This window comes from Mya arenaria, chromosome 12 (assembly GCF_026914265.1).
Source record: "Mya arenaria isolate MELC-2E11 chromosome 12, ASM2691426v1".
Classification (NCBI taxonomy): domain Eukaryota; kingdom Metazoa; phylum Mollusca; class Bivalvia; order Myida; family Myidae; genus Mya; species Mya arenaria.
Window position 1 is genome coordinate 12,698,880 of NC_069133.1, and position 15,988 is coordinate 12,714,867.

General features: G+C 33.4%; 1 protein-coding gene across 1 annotated transcript; it reads right to left on the reverse strand.

Moving 5' to 3' along the window:
• Positions 1-847: 847 nt before the first annotated feature.
• On the reverse strand, positions 848-15,980 carry LOC128211205 (BCL2/adenovirus E1B 19 kDa protein-interacting protein 3-like). The gene is made up of 6 exons (XM_052915704.1): positions 15,824-15,980; positions 14,616-14,781; positions 11,896-11,968; positions 10,899-10,969; positions 5,998-6,153; positions 848-5,297 (listed from the first exon to the last, which is right to left on the reverse strand). The coding sequence occupies exons 1-6, from the start codon at positions 15,864-15,866 to the stop codon at positions 5,249-5,251; spliced, it is 558 nt and encodes a 185-aa protein (XP_052771664.1). The 5' UTR covers positions 15,867-15,980; the 3' UTR covers positions 848-5,248.
• Between the last annotated feature and the right edge of the window lie 8 nt (positions 15,981-15,988).

Here is a 15,988-nt window from a genome sequence, read left to right on the forward strand (position 1 = left end):
CATATGAACAATATTCTAAAGTTAGAATAACTCTGCCCTGATTTCAGGATTATTCCTAAACTTAAAAATCCCTGCAGGTATTAAATACCCGAGGAACATTACAGCAACCTTAGTTAAAATGTCTGGTTGGAATAATAATTGCAAAAAGCAAAACAATATTTGAGTTGTCTTTCAGTTTACAAATGAGGTAAACTGTATAGAGACATATTTGCAATCAGCGTGTGACAATCATAAGCTCACAAATTTCATTTAAATACTATTTCAGAGAAGAGTTAAAAATAAAACTTAAACTATGAATCTTAATTAGTCTAGAATCATATTACCAGACGAACTATATGTTTCAAAATACATTCCATTACAACCCAAAATAAGGTATTCGAAAAAACAATCATATGATACTCCTTGAAAAGATAAAACACAACTTTTATCCAAAAAAATTCCACTGGCCCACTGGCTACTTTTCAAACCTATACTTAGTCTAGTTCAAAAATTTATTTAGTGATTTATACCCCGATACATGAGGAGTTTGAACTTAAATGCCTCTTGAATGTATTAAAAGTTGTGTCAATTCTGTAACTGGCCCTCCAAAAATCAACCCATTTTAAAGTCCAATGAGCCTTGAGGTATTTTACTTACTGTGGTTCACATTTTGTGTATTTTAGACAAAGGTGATTTTTTCGATTTATTGACCAGAGATCTGACAAGGGCATAGTACGCTCAATGAGAGTTTGCATGGTCGCAGCTTAAGTTGTATAAAATTGAAATTTTAAAAGGACTTACATACGTTTATTCCTCTTGTCAAAGGTGGCAGCCATTCTACCAGGATTATAGTTCATCAACACAGACAATCGTTTAACATGATTTATTCTTATTGACACTTTAATAACATGCATACAACAGTAAAAATGCAAATTAGATAACTTTATATTAATACATACCACAAACAGTTAACAATGAGTAAAATGGGACATCCAATACAAAAATCCAGCGCACTATTTTTTACTTGAATTATGAGGCAATGTACATACAGGGACTCGTTCATGTTTAAAAGATGAAATATTAAAAACAAACAATTTTTTGAAAATATTTTTTTTTGTCTTATCAAAAGTTCAAATTTGAGGCCTATTTTTAATAAATATATAAAAATGTGACAAATGCTCCAATTTTCCGAAAATAATTAATTGTGCTGTTAACAATTGAATTGATTTTGCAAAACTTTGTTAAATGAATATCTGCAAGTTCGCTGTTCAGATAAGTAAGTACCATAACTTATTTACAACCACGTTGAGTTTGTGTTTTTGAGCGCTTGAAGTCTGTGAGAAATAACACGGAAAGTTTATTGAAATTGCATGAAAGTTTATGCTGCAAATTGCACATTCCTTTTACACTACACAAGAATGGATTACCATACATGTACCGGTACTTCTCTTCCAAATAAGGTACAAGCTGTACAACATCATAAAGTTGGTTTGATTATTATGACTTCAGCACAAAAAAATAGTACCGGTAATCACATATATGTGATAGTCGCTGTATTGTATTGATTGGAGAAACATTTATTTTAATTGCAGTAATGAAAAAGAGCAGACAAACAGCTATAAACAGTTAAAAATTCAAATCATTAGCTAAATTTAAATTTAAATTGTTGCAAAACCTTAAGCCATGATGAAAGGGCTCATTAATTAGCTATATTTAATGACAATTTTATATGAAGTTGTGTAGTAAAAATAATTAACTAAACATATGTAAAAAATAGGGAAAAATTAGAAATCATAACTGTGATAGTTGCAGTATGGTAATGATTAGAGAAACTTCATTTTTATTACAACAATGAAAAACAGCAGACAAACAGCTTTAAGAAGTTACCAATTCAATTCAACAACAGCACAAACAAAAACATGATGAAAGTGTTCATTCAGTGTCTACAATTGATGATATTTTTTTATATGATTAGAAATCTAGGTTCATCAGAATGAGTAAGTTCAAAAAGCCCTTTTCAATAAAAAGTAATATGTTAGGTATAGCACATAACATTGGATTTCCAAGACAGCACTTAAACTATGTTTGTTAGAAAACAATTAGCAAGAGACGAAAATGCGTAGTTTAATATCAAGGGTATATAAACAGTGATTTTTATCTTTAGTAATATTAATTGGCAACTTGTACAGTGTGTGAATACCACGTGATAAATAATGCCTTCAATGCTACATCGCCAGGCAACATTTTGCAGCAATTTGCGTCAATGAAGACATAAAACGAAGATAACTTTTTTTCTACACCATTTTAAATGAAACAAAGGGCAGTCGCTTAAGTATTGACTTTTGACGAAGCATTTATGATGCAATTAATCACGTGGTTTACACATACTGTTGTAGCACTTAGAATAAATAATATGCTGTTAAAAACATAATCATATACACTACACTACTAATAACTACAACAAACTAATGAATATACATGTATACATGATGCATTCCGTGCATCGAATACTGAAGGTTCTCCCCAAAAACAAAAATTAAAAACTACAAGACATTTTAAAAAGGAAAGATAACAAAAGAGCAATGTTGGAGAAATAGTGAGTTACAGGTATAGATAAATTAGTAATCAGTTACGAGCCTGAAAAAAAAATACGACAAAGATTACTCTACAAGGCAATTGAATTGAAAACATTGTAAAAATGTCACCTGCCCTTGATTCAGTTAAGGACAACAGTCGCTCATGTTAGCTTACGAAAGCGAACTGTTTTGTTTTCCCTGATGCATTGCAGAACATACACCGCTATACGGTGAACCAAATTAAAAACATTAGCCAATAACATTCACTGAACTCAGGGCTGATGTTAAAATAGAGGCATTAAAATGTCTTTTGTGCTTTAAATGAAATACTGATTCAGCAAAAATGGTTTTAAATGAAAGTACATAATTATTAAAAATTAATTCTAATATCATGATGAACTAAAAGTGAATCGGCTAGTGAGTTTATTTCATGAGCTAAATACAAAGGAAATGATACATAGCCACTTTCACAACGTGGAATGACAGAGTATGGTCATTGTCAAATTATTCATGGCCCCGTTTCAATCAAGATAGTACCGATAAGACTTAAGATAAAAGTGTAAGTTTCCAGAAGTTACCCCAAAGCTGCACTCTCCAAATTGTTTATCTTGGAATAAGCCAATGTCTGAAAACCAGTGATATAAGATTTCTGATAAAATATCAGATTACAGTTTTTCATATTTCTGTTAAAAATTAACGTTTTATGGCTAAAAGCGCTACTAACGCTTTAAGAAAAATGAAATACTTGACAGTTTACCAAACTAAAAAAATGTGATGTGTTCTATTGTGAGTTGTCTATTATGACTGAATTGAACGGATTGATGCCCAAAATCAGCTGATTCTGAGACAAAAATTATAAAAAAAATGATGACAAATCGGTCAATCTGTGAGAGTGCATCTTGAACTGTGTTCAAATAAAACTAGAGAAAGAACGCTAATCAGATTAATTCTGCCCGATTCTGCTCGCAACTAAAAGGTAATCCATAAGCACTTTAGACAGCTTAAGGTTCACGACTAAAATATCTCTTTGAAACAGAGCTCTCGTTTTTTTCCTTGGAATGAAGCACATTCAGTATCATTGCACAATTGTATACCAAAAAATCTAGTGAAACATGACACAAATTAATGCCGCATGTCTGTAATAACTTGATCATTCTTAACTCAGTCATAAAAAAGATTAAAGTTAAAAGAAACAAAGACATAATATAATAGCATAAGCTTATATATGAACATTCAATAAAACATCGCTTTCACTAATTGCTTGGCATTAATTTAGTTATTTTAAACCATACATTTTTAATGTTTTTGGAGTTACAGTCGCAACCTGTGGGAAACGATGAAATCAAGCAAAGCAATAATTCAAGCCAACGAGTTTCCACTGTGTATAAAACAGTCCTATTAAGCTTTTTTTTAATTCAAGAAGCTGAACAATCCAAGAAAGCAATATAAAATTATTTTCAACAATAATGACAAAAGTTTTAAAAATATTTAATTTTATCAAAAACAATTAAAACAATAGAAACTGTTCACAATAGTAGAAGATTATTATAAATGAAAGACTTATCATGAAAGTACCAAAAGATCTTTTTGTTTGCAATATTCAATTAAATATGATTTATTATCAGTTTAACAATCATTTTATCAATAACAAAAAATTACAGATCACTCTTCAATTTCTTATTACAATTATGCCCTTATTTTACAACTATGCCCTAATTTATAAAAAGTATCTGCCATTTAAAAAGGTAAAACATAAAACATCAAACAAGCAGGCCCCAAATCCTTGACATATCTTCAGTGTAACATGTATAAAAATAACGTTTGAGCCACATTGCACGATTTCGGGCCTTGAGACGTACATTTGCTTTTATTGTTCTCTCACATGTTTCAATTAAATGAAATATCAGGAAGTAATACGGAAAATTTCATGATATCCCTAAAATAGCAAACATGATGATGTGTTTACAAGTATGACCATTCATTGGGCATTTTGGATACATAATTGGACAACTTGCACATGATGTCAAAAAGCACATGATTGATATCAAAGCCATAATAAACATATCAATATTCCAACAGGCTTATAATTTTTAAAAAAGATACTTTTAAGGTCTCCTACCCTTTATTAGCAGAAAATTTCATAATTCAGCTTTACTTGTTCCAGTTGTTAGGGTCTTAAGATTGTTCAAGTAAATGGGTCCTGTGCATTGGTTCATTTATTAAGTCCAAACTTGAGAGAGAGAAAGAGAGAGAGAGTGATAGAGAGAGCATTCAAACATGAGTAAACTACAGATTTTCATCAAATTAAGCTGACTAGCTCAAGACATTTGATTATAAACTTCACAATCACATTGAGGAAATGATGTATTATCACAATCATCCAATCTCCTTGCTCATTCAAGAAGAGAAATACTAGTGGTTTAATAACCTAAAAATAATCTTAATCCAAAACATGTTCCCTTTTCTTTTCTGCATAAAAATAACAAAATCCAAAATAAATTTTAAAACATATCAAGAATAGCTTTCCCAGAATGAAATCCTATATCTATAAACCCCCTGAATGCAGAATATTTTCTCTTGACCTTTTGTGGTACCAACAAGCCCCACTATGAAAAAAACGAAAATTCTGCCAATTTTACGGGGACAAATACGCCACAACACCATCACCGGTCTTCAGTCTGTGAGCACTGCATTCAGTTTACTACTTCCTTACGCGCGCACTTGGTAAGGATCACCCACATCCTGAAAAAGGTATGAACACTGATAACACCCACTTCTCACCAAAGTGTACCAAGGTGGATCTCAGACTGGGCTATGTTAGTTTGGTTGGCAGTCACTAAGCCCTTCAAGTGGAATCTCTCAGAGTTTCCTTACAACACAAGCATTGTGCCAACAAGAAATTTGCATAAATCTTTATAACTATAACTTTCTCATTATCGTTTTTTAAAAAAAAGAGAAGTTTAAACATCATCTGACAGTTCTGACCAATCTGTAGCAAGATATGGTTACAGAAGAAAATGTGACAGAGTGACGGACAGAAAGACGGACGGACACACAACGCAAAACAATATCCCCTCCCATAACGAAACCTTCGATTCCGCAGGGTAAAGATAAATGACCAACATTTGTATTTTGCAAACATTCAAGGCACAATAAGTTTGTTTTTTATAAAATCAAATGGTATTATTTATCAATATCTTTTTTCCAACACATCAAACCCTTTCAAATAATATTTCCAATCTAACTAATTGTTTCAAAACATATCTCATCCTGACCAAGAAGAAGTGTTTCAAAACAACCAAACTACATTTGTTGTTAAGACAGCCCCAGTTAAATATTAAGTGTAAGAAAAATGAGAAAAATCTTTTCAACAATACACTACATGTATGTTAATGTACTTTAATAATGTTAGCAATATCTTCTTTTTTTAAACCCTACTTACAGTGAAGCGCCAAATATGACTCCTACAACTAGGGTGCACGTGTGTGTCACCGTAAGGATTGGCTTATTATCGACATTGAAGACCTGGCGCAGGCTACGTGGCTGGTCCTTGCCCTGGTATTGATGACGGGGACGGCGGTACTTCGTCATCTTATCCCTATAGTGTTGGAGAGAATGAGAATTATATTTTTATTTGAATTATAGCCTGTTGTCTTAGGTCACAGCTTTTAAGTCAAGAATTCAGTGTCAACTCATTATGCCTATAGTGTCGGCAAATCCTTAAAAACAGAAGGTCAAGATTAGACCGTTAAAGAAAATGAGAATCCGTTGCGGTCCTTAAATAAGAAAACAGTCTGAACAACAGAGAATTTGGATGTATCAGGATTTATTATAATATGAGTATACATGTAGTATGATCACTTGTCGGCTATTACACAATTATTCTTTTTAGTGTTAGCGTGCTTCATGGATTTGCAAAATGGTTGCAGAGATTCATACTGCATGAACAAATGAAAAATATGAAACACTCTTAAAATAAATACATAAAGGATATAACATGTATGATAGGATGCTTTTCTGACATCCTGAATCACATTGAGTTTGGTGTGTAACACATTTACATAGAGACCATGCATTTTAGTCCATGATTAAACAGACTGTTCGTAGTTTAACCAAAGATCTGTACTATTTCAGAAATAAACCAATAGTCAATTACATTGATGATTTAGGATAATTTTTAGAATATAAACACAAATTAGAAGTTTAATTCTTTTGGAATGCTTCCTCCAGGAAATACAGTACGTTCAGAAAAAAATGTCATTCATAAGTAAATATTGTATAAACTAAATAAACATCAGTGTGTAAAAGGCCGCAATAAACATACGGTACTGGCATGATACAGAATAGGCATACAACAATAGCATGATACAGATTTTTCAATATGTATGCTCTATTTTCAATGTTGTATATGGAAACAAAAAATTATAGGTACATAATTAATACCTTTTTTGAAGATATGATACTGATATGTTAGATACTTAAGCAGAGAAATTTTAGAAGAATGATGTATAATGGTGTGTATGGTATCTACGTATCCTGGAATTCAACCTAGATTTTAAAGCAATGCAATTGCAGATAGGCAATCATTAAGTAGAGGGGCTGGGCTTAAACATTAAGAATTTCAATTTTTATGAGTATCCAATAACTGACTGCCACTCATCCAATACACACTGACTTAGCCAATGAGATGGTATTCTAAGACAGTTAGATGACCTGAAGAAATACTGGTATTTGAATGATTAAAAAGGGCTTCTTTACCACGCTCACTCAGCCCATGCTTATTCATTAAGATATTACTTCATGTTGTCTTACTATTACATATACCGTTACTACATAAATCAATGACATTGCAAAATTATATAGTAACAAATGTCTAATATGCAGTTTTAACAGCCTTTATTGGTAATTGATATAAATTATTTGTTTATTAAAAGACCATTAAAATATTATAAGTTACATCTCCTTAATAATGGAAAGTCATGTACCGGTACCATAATATTTATTTTTTGCTGCTAATCAACTAAAACAAACAAAAACTAAAACTATTCAAAATATTGTTCTTTTGCCATAATGACAATTTTGGCCGAATTGTTACATGGCCACATAATAATTGCATAATGATAAAAAAGATTGCCTGAAATGCTCATTACTGTTGCTTATGTCAGCAAATAAACAAACTACGGTACAAATACACAGCAATCTAAAACCAAAACATCTCAATCCTGATTTCAGGATTAATTCTGAACTTATTCACCAGTCAATTGTAATCACAGCCCCTCCAGGTCCGGGGAATGGCGGGGACTTTGACTTTCGTTCTAGCCAAGCCCGAGTAAAACCTCCGCCCTGCAGGGATGAACTGATGGTAAAATCCCCGCCAAATGCCCCGCACCCCAGGGACCCTAAGTAAGGCACATTTCCCGCTATATTTGGCGCGAATATAAAACCACCACATTCACCGGCACTGTGGGGCCACCGGGATGGTAAAAACACGGCCCATTTCCCCGGCTATCCCTGGTATACCCCCGGACCTTGGGGGGCCGTGGTTACAATTGACTGGTGCATTATATCAGGGCATCCATTAAGAATTTGAACTTAGAAGTATAAACTTCCTGTTGATCAATATTGAAATTTTTTCACTGAAATGTGGAAGTTTAAGTTTCTCGAATACAATAAAAAAAAATCACTATCTTTCAACTAGTACGGTATATAAACCAAGAGGCCCAAAAGGGCCTATGCTCTACTGGCATGGCTCTTGTGGTCATTTTCAATCCAGAGCATGTACGTTTGAGTAATAGGCAACACATATATAGTTCACTTTTTGTGTTTGGGTAAGCTGAAAACGCTGCACCTTCAACATCTGAGGACAGGAAGTGTTGTAAGCAGATTAGTTGCATGAACTATTTTAATATGTGCCAAGTAAAGGTAATCTGAGGGTAAAAAATATTTGCTTTCAAAACTGTACTCATGGTCAAAATTTCATTTCTGTAGCTTTAAAAATAAAAAGTAAGTCAAAAGGGGTGGGGCCAGCTTTTGTACAAAGGGGCATTATTTCAAATGTTTTCAAATGCATCATATGATGCTCCACAACAAATATCAAAGGTATTGGCCTTGTGGTTTGAAACAAGAAGATTTTGAAAATATTACTTAAATAAGTCTCTAGGAAAATTGTGACACCCAGGGCAGTGCCAGTTTTGACCCAAGGGGCATAATTTGAACAACCATGGTAGTGGACCACTAAATAAAGCCTTGTTCAAAATAGCAAGGATTTGCATAGTGGTTTCAGACAAAAAGGTTTTAAACATTTCCCAATTTAAGGGGGGGGGGGGTCTGTCCCTTACAAAAAAGAGAACTCTTCCCGGGGCATCCACCAACGTCGCCGAGGTCGTTTGTGTTGCTGCACTGGTCCCTTGTGGGACGATCTCCGTGGGAGGGGGGCAGTAATGACCCAAGGGGCATAATTTGAACAAACCTTCACAAGCAATTGTGACTTTACATGTAAACTTGGTTAAAAATAGACTTCGCTCATGTAGACTTGGCTAAAAAAAGACTTGCCTGAAAATAGCATTTTTTTAATACTTTCAAGACCCATAATTCAGGCATGCATGGGCAGATCTGGCTGGTTTTCAAAAGGAACCGAGTTCTAAAGGATATCTAAATACTGTACAAGTTTCATCAAGATACAATCAAAACTGAAGACTGTATCGTGTTCACAAGCTAGTGTTTACACAATAGCATTTTTTTATACTATCAAGGGCCATAATCTAGGCATGCATGGGCGGATCTGGCTGGTTTTCGAAAGGAACCGAGCTCTAATGGATATCTAAATACTGTACAAGTTTCATCGAGATACAATCAAAACTGAAGACATTATCGTGTTCACAAGCAATTGTTTACAGACGCACGGACGCACATACTACGTACACATTACCATCGCTTACGCTCTTCTGGCCTTTGGGCAGTAGAGCTAAAAATCAAATCATTTGCAATTATAACTAGCCAAATTCACTTATTTATATTATAATAATTCATTTTACTTCAAGACTGAAATTGTGACCATAAAAAAATATTGACAACAGGTTTTGATTTTTGAACTTCCATTATTTAGCTTTCAAAATAAGAAGATTTTGTACTTCCAAGAAATGGAATTTGGAAGTTTAAACCCATTTCTAGGGAAAATAGTATAATACCGGTAATATACTTCCAAACTTCCTCTAACAGGAGCCCTGCTTATATCATCAAGGAGTTGACTTTCATTGTTTTGTTACAGTGCATGACAGGAATGTAAAGAATGTATACAAAACTTATGGTATTTTTTTGTCATTTATTTTCAGCCAGGAGTTAAAGAACTGAGCATCTGCACGTTTTAAAGGTGGCCAAGTAAGGCTAACCTCTGCCAAAAGATTAAGACATGCCTGGCTATTACAAAATCAAAACTTATAAAACAGTCATTAGTCTTATCGCTATGTTTACATGATGTTATCATTTAGTGACCCTCGATAAAAAATAACATCAATGGCTGAGGCATTAACCTGTCAGATTCAGCATGCTTAATACAAGCTAGGTGATTTATTCTTATCTGTTATCTACCATGTCCATGAAGTTTACCTTTTCTTTCATTCTTATAAGGAAAATGACATTGGGAGGGCTCAACATTAAACAAACAATTCATTTTTATTTAGAGTTACCGGTACATCATTCTTTTTAGTCTGTCGCCCTCAAATTTTGTTTAGAAAATATACAGATACAATGAATTATGTGAAATCTATTGTATCCATAAATATTTTTCTACTGAAATACAGTATCTTAAGGATTTAGTACCGGGGTATCTTTGTTTAAGATTTGATTTCAACAATTTGTTACCCCTGAAGCGTCTGATGACAGTCACAAATTTGAGAGGTCAGATTTCTTACACGCATAGCCTTAACATCAGCAGTGTCACTGCCACAAAATAATGTTCAGGTTTAAAGGGATCATATACCAGATGATAAAATTGCAAAAAGAAAAGAAATGTGTCAAGAACTTGATATATTTTGTGTACAATGGATTGAATCTTAGTTCTTACTTTATGTATCTTTACTAATCATGTGACTTTCACATGCTAAATATACAGACCATAAACTAGGAAACCACTGCCCTATTTAAAAAAGGGTACCTCAGCTGAGACAGCGACAAAATATTCGTTTAATCATGTATTATTGGCCCCATACAAGCTCATACTGACGATTCTAGACTTGTTTTGAGGAAATACTGTATGTGCCGATTTTGGGACTATCTGGTGTCTAGTCCCTTTAAACAATAATTCATTAGCCCAATCTTAATAATAAAACCCTTGTTTGTACCTACCCAGCGGGGTTTCGTTCTGGCCCAGACGACCAGTCCCAGATCCAGTCTGTCCCTGGCTCCTCCCTCTCATCCTGACAACAGAAGAATAAACATGGGTTCTTTCTATATTTCTTAGTTAAAGCTGCACTCTCACAGATTGAGCATTTTGATAACTTTTTTGTTTTTTGTCCCGGAACGAGCCATTTTTTGCGAAAATCAATGAAAGCCAGTGATATAAGACTGCTGACAAAAAATCAGAACCAAGAATTTCATATTTAAGTTCAAAAATTGATGTTTTATGCATTTTTCGTAAACCGTTAGTAAAGGTTTAAGCCATTTGACATTAATTTTCGAACGGAAATATGAATATCTGTGATCTGATTTTTTGTCAGCAGTCTTATACCATTGGTTTGCAGGTATTTACGCAAAAATTGGCTCTTTCCAAGACAAAAAATAAAAAAGTTGTCAAAACAGTAAATCTGTGAGAGTGCAGCTTTAAACCTAGTAAACACACAAACCTGTGAAATTAGTTTTAAACAAAAGACATAATCACGCTTATTGGCCAGACGCTACACAAGAATGTGGACTCTTTTGTAGCGGAAAACAGAGCACCCGGAGGAGACCCACTTACCCAGCTCACTTAGTTTGGTACATGTACCTTCAACCTTAACTCAAAGATGTAAAGGTCAGACATTAGAGCCAGTAGCCCTGTTGACAATGTTTGACTGGTTGCATGCCACAATGCCACATGTCTACTATACATACATGTACTCTGTCCATAAACTATTGAACCCATGTCTTCAATAATTATGCAAATTTTGTCACCCAGATATCATCATAATATTGGGAAAGCAAATGACCCGGAGGTGGATAATTATCAAAATTGACAGATTGACAAAGCAATGTGGCATTAGCTTAGATAGTGGGGCACAGTTAAATGGGCAGGTCATTGAGCCCTACCATTTCATATAATAAATCTTTGATATTAATAATCCATACACCAAAGAGATGATCTAACCTGTGAGTTGGAGCTGTGGGAACTATGTGAGCTGAGGGCTAGCTCAGGAGCCGGGCTGCTAAGGCCTTTTGGGCTGAAAGAATACATTCAATTGTGAATCAGTTTTTTTTTGTTCCAATTTGTCTCTGTGGAAGACACTGAACCTAATTATAAAATTTAGCTAACATTGAGAAGTTGGCTCGCCTCAGGATGGAAGTTCTTGCCGAATAATAATTTTCCAAAACTTTCAAGTGTATCTTAAGGAATAATATATACGGCATTTGATGTTTGAAGTCTCTTGGGCATATATAAGAAAAAGACAAAAATGAAAAAAATTGTTTGATTCCAACCAATCAATGAAAATAATTTGTTTTTAAAGAAAATAATTTAATTTCATTTTGTTCTGAGCTCCACTCCCTACATATTATCATTTATAGCTACAGTTTATTGTGGCATTGATTTTCATGAGAAATTATGAGATATCTACATAATAGATCAATATTGACTAACACTCAGCTGGTGACCAAACAGTCGAAGTACACCAGTAAAAACCATCATTGGTTCAGAATAGGAATATGCTGTTGTGATAACCCAAGAATCAATACGCAAATCAAATATGCCAATGCAGTAACATTTAAACCTTACATTGCCGTTGCACCAGTCACATGACTTATTAATGGTGATATTGTCTCGATATGGTACAAATAAGGGATGATCAACTTGATTGTTTTGCACAACTTCAAGAAAAGGCCATTTTGGGGGCTTTTTTGTTGGATTCCATGGAATCATTGAAAGAAATTTTTGGAAAAGGACACATGATTTTTTTCTGAACTTTGTTGATCTGTGACTATGCAGCTTTATTGTGCTCAGCAAAACAACAATTGTAAGATAGTGGCTCTGGCAATAAAGGATGTTGGGACTTCCTGGTTACAGGGCTTACAGCTGTATGCCTTTATAAATGTCTTCAAATATGAGACAGTTATAACCAGTAAATTACAAGTACATTTTTACAATACCACAGCTAGAGAAAAAGAAAGAAGTATGGGCGTATTTCATTCTTCTAAATTTATTTTCTTCTTGCATGGTATAATTTATTTGCAAATGAAGAGGACTGAATCACCTACATGTAATAGCTTATAATATAGAAATGTTACAAGGTTCCAATCATCATTTTTGCCACAACATAATTTGTTGTGTATATTTATTACAGCTATGACAGCCTTGTCCTAAATACCACTTTCTGCACAGAGTGATAAACTATAAGCACAACCATATGATAAGGTCACTTGAAGTTTACCTTTGTAATAAAACAACGAGTGCATTGAATTCAATTGTTAAACATTACCCAAAGAGTTTAATTTTTTAGTATGAAAAGCATCATTTTGCCATTCTATTACTTACAATGATTTAAAATTTATTTTATCCTAAAGGTATTCTTACTGGTATTCTTTATTTTAATTCATTCTTCTATATCAAGCAACCTAAAATTTGGAGACATACCAGTTTGGGGTTTAAAAAAGAAAAATGGCAGTCTTTCTCTGAGTATATGTTGTAGTTAGAGTTCAATTTTTGGCAATCTACAGAAAATAAATATTTTTATAGATCGTAAAAATTGGACTCAAACTTATTTGGTGCTTGTAGGTGCATTCGTCAGAATCAATGTAAGTAAAATTAATAAACAGAAAAATTGGAAAATCCTCGATTTCCATTCGCCAAAACAAAAGTGCAAACACCGTTGCCAAGTATATGCTTCCTTTAAAGATGCACTCTTAATCCCAAATAAGATTTACCACAATTAATAATATTGTTTTAAAATTCCAAAAAGAATAAATAAATGTCAGAAAAAATGGTTGCTATGACCGATACCAAGTTTAATTTGAAAGAAATGAGCATAAAACAGCGTATTTCTACCTTACCAGACTATAGTAGTCTACAGTTAATATCTTAGCATTCACCAATCATTTAATATTTTAGCGCTCTTCGCTATTAAATTCACGGTTACAATCTCAGTAGTTAATATTTTCCATATAAATGCATTATTTAGTAAGTAGTTTAAGGTTTAGCAGTAAACATTCATGTTTGTTGTGTATGTATTTATTTTGAATAAGAGTATCACTTTAACAACTGACACTAGTTGAACAAGTAAGCCTTGGTGGAAAAATAGACTGAATGAAACTATTTTTGGTGCATTCCTCAATATGGATTTTCGTTAAATAAACGAAGAGAAAATTTGAAGAATTTTTTTTTCGTCATTTGCCAACACACAAATGCAAACACCAACAAAGATTGAAGAAAGAGTTGTTTGCCTAATTAATTTAAATATTATTAGCTGAGATATTTAAACATTATAGTTATAAATAGTAAGTATGCAATGGGGCATTTTATATCATACATGTACTGTACAACCATAAAATGAATATATATTAAAAATAACTTCCTTTGCAAATTTGAAATGTTGTCAGAATGCTGACAGAATCAAAAACACAGTTAGAGACTCTCACTATATTAAACAGAAATAAATAAACATTGTAGTAGAATTGAAGAGAAATTACAACAACAATCAAATGGTACCTTTTGGCATTGTTTCAAATCTGGTAAAGCCACTGCATGATGTAGAAGATGTTTTGAATTTTAGTACGTTGAAAATGGTTTGTAAACACTACTATTTTAGATTATAAGAAGTATACATTTTTTAGGCCACAAGTAATAAAAAATACATTCAGAAGCAAAATATTCAATACCTCCCCCGCGCTGAAGCTTCCCTACTGTTGCTGTTGGACTCTCGCTGTGCATCATTGAGGAGCTTCTCAATGTTTAGCGGCGTATATAACCCGCTTGCATGTATTTCATTGTTCTCTTTCTCTTTCTCTGGAGAACATGCCTGGTAGTACAGGTCTACCCATGACTCTGAAAAATACCAATAGCATGTTGAAGAGTACATGCAAGACTGTGGTTACCACCTGAAGTAAAACAGTGACTTTTTACAGTCTGGAACAAACAGCCTTGATTTTATATATATATATACTGTATGTCTATGCTGCCTCAAATCAAATGAAGGTAAAAAAAATCATGGTGTTATGATGATGAACTTTTGTAGGCCAGCTTCATTCCTTCTGAAAGACAGGAAGATATTTACAGACTACCAACAACAAGGATACTTTTTTTGCATTAGGCCAGTTAATATTTTTTTATAGATTTTTTTTTTAAAATAATATTTTCAATAAGTTCTCATTCCAGATAATGCCTGCTTAAAATACTCAGCCTGAAGATAGTTTTCTATAAAAAAAATGGTATCAATGGAAAATGGTTTGAATTTCAGTGAATTTGATCACAGTGATTTGGTGGGAATGAGCTCCCTCTTTGGTGTCATTTGACCTGTACAAAATTTAGTGACATTAAACCTAAAATAGTTTTTTTTTTCAGAAATGACACCAAAGCGGGAGCTCATTCCCACCAAATCACTGTGAATTTGATCCTACTCCCAGATCTGATGAAACCATACATAGTAATTAAATTTAATAATGCCACAAGTTTTCTTCAATTAAAAATATTCAGATTCATTTTTTTAATACAGAGTAGTACACTAAAATACACCATTTAGTTTAATGTATTATACAGTAACAGTTATATAACTTTATAAGCATGTTTTTTTTAACAACAGATGTATACAGACATCACATTTCATTTCAAAGCTTATATTTTCGTCAAAACCGTTCTGCGTACACAATTTGCACTTCCCTAACGTCAAATCAAGGTACGGCCCCAGTAAGCTATAGACTGTATAATTGAAGCACATGTATTCAACTTCAGCAGCGAAACGTGCAGGGCTGCACCTGCTACTGTATATTCAGCGGGGAAAAAGAGGCAACAAATTACTCGTTTTTTAACTCAATTATACGCAATGTTTTAAAATAAAGACTTCGATCAAGTCTGCATTATTGTTACTCACCCCTTAGTTCATCTTTCTGTAGGGGAATATTCTCCGAATTCATCTTAAAAACGTTGTTTGCGATAGCAAAAATGTAAGGCGTAATTTCAATGTTTGTTGTCGTTTCGTTTATTTACATCTGACGTCAAACAAGTTGACCTACTTTGGACAGGGGACGTAATTATC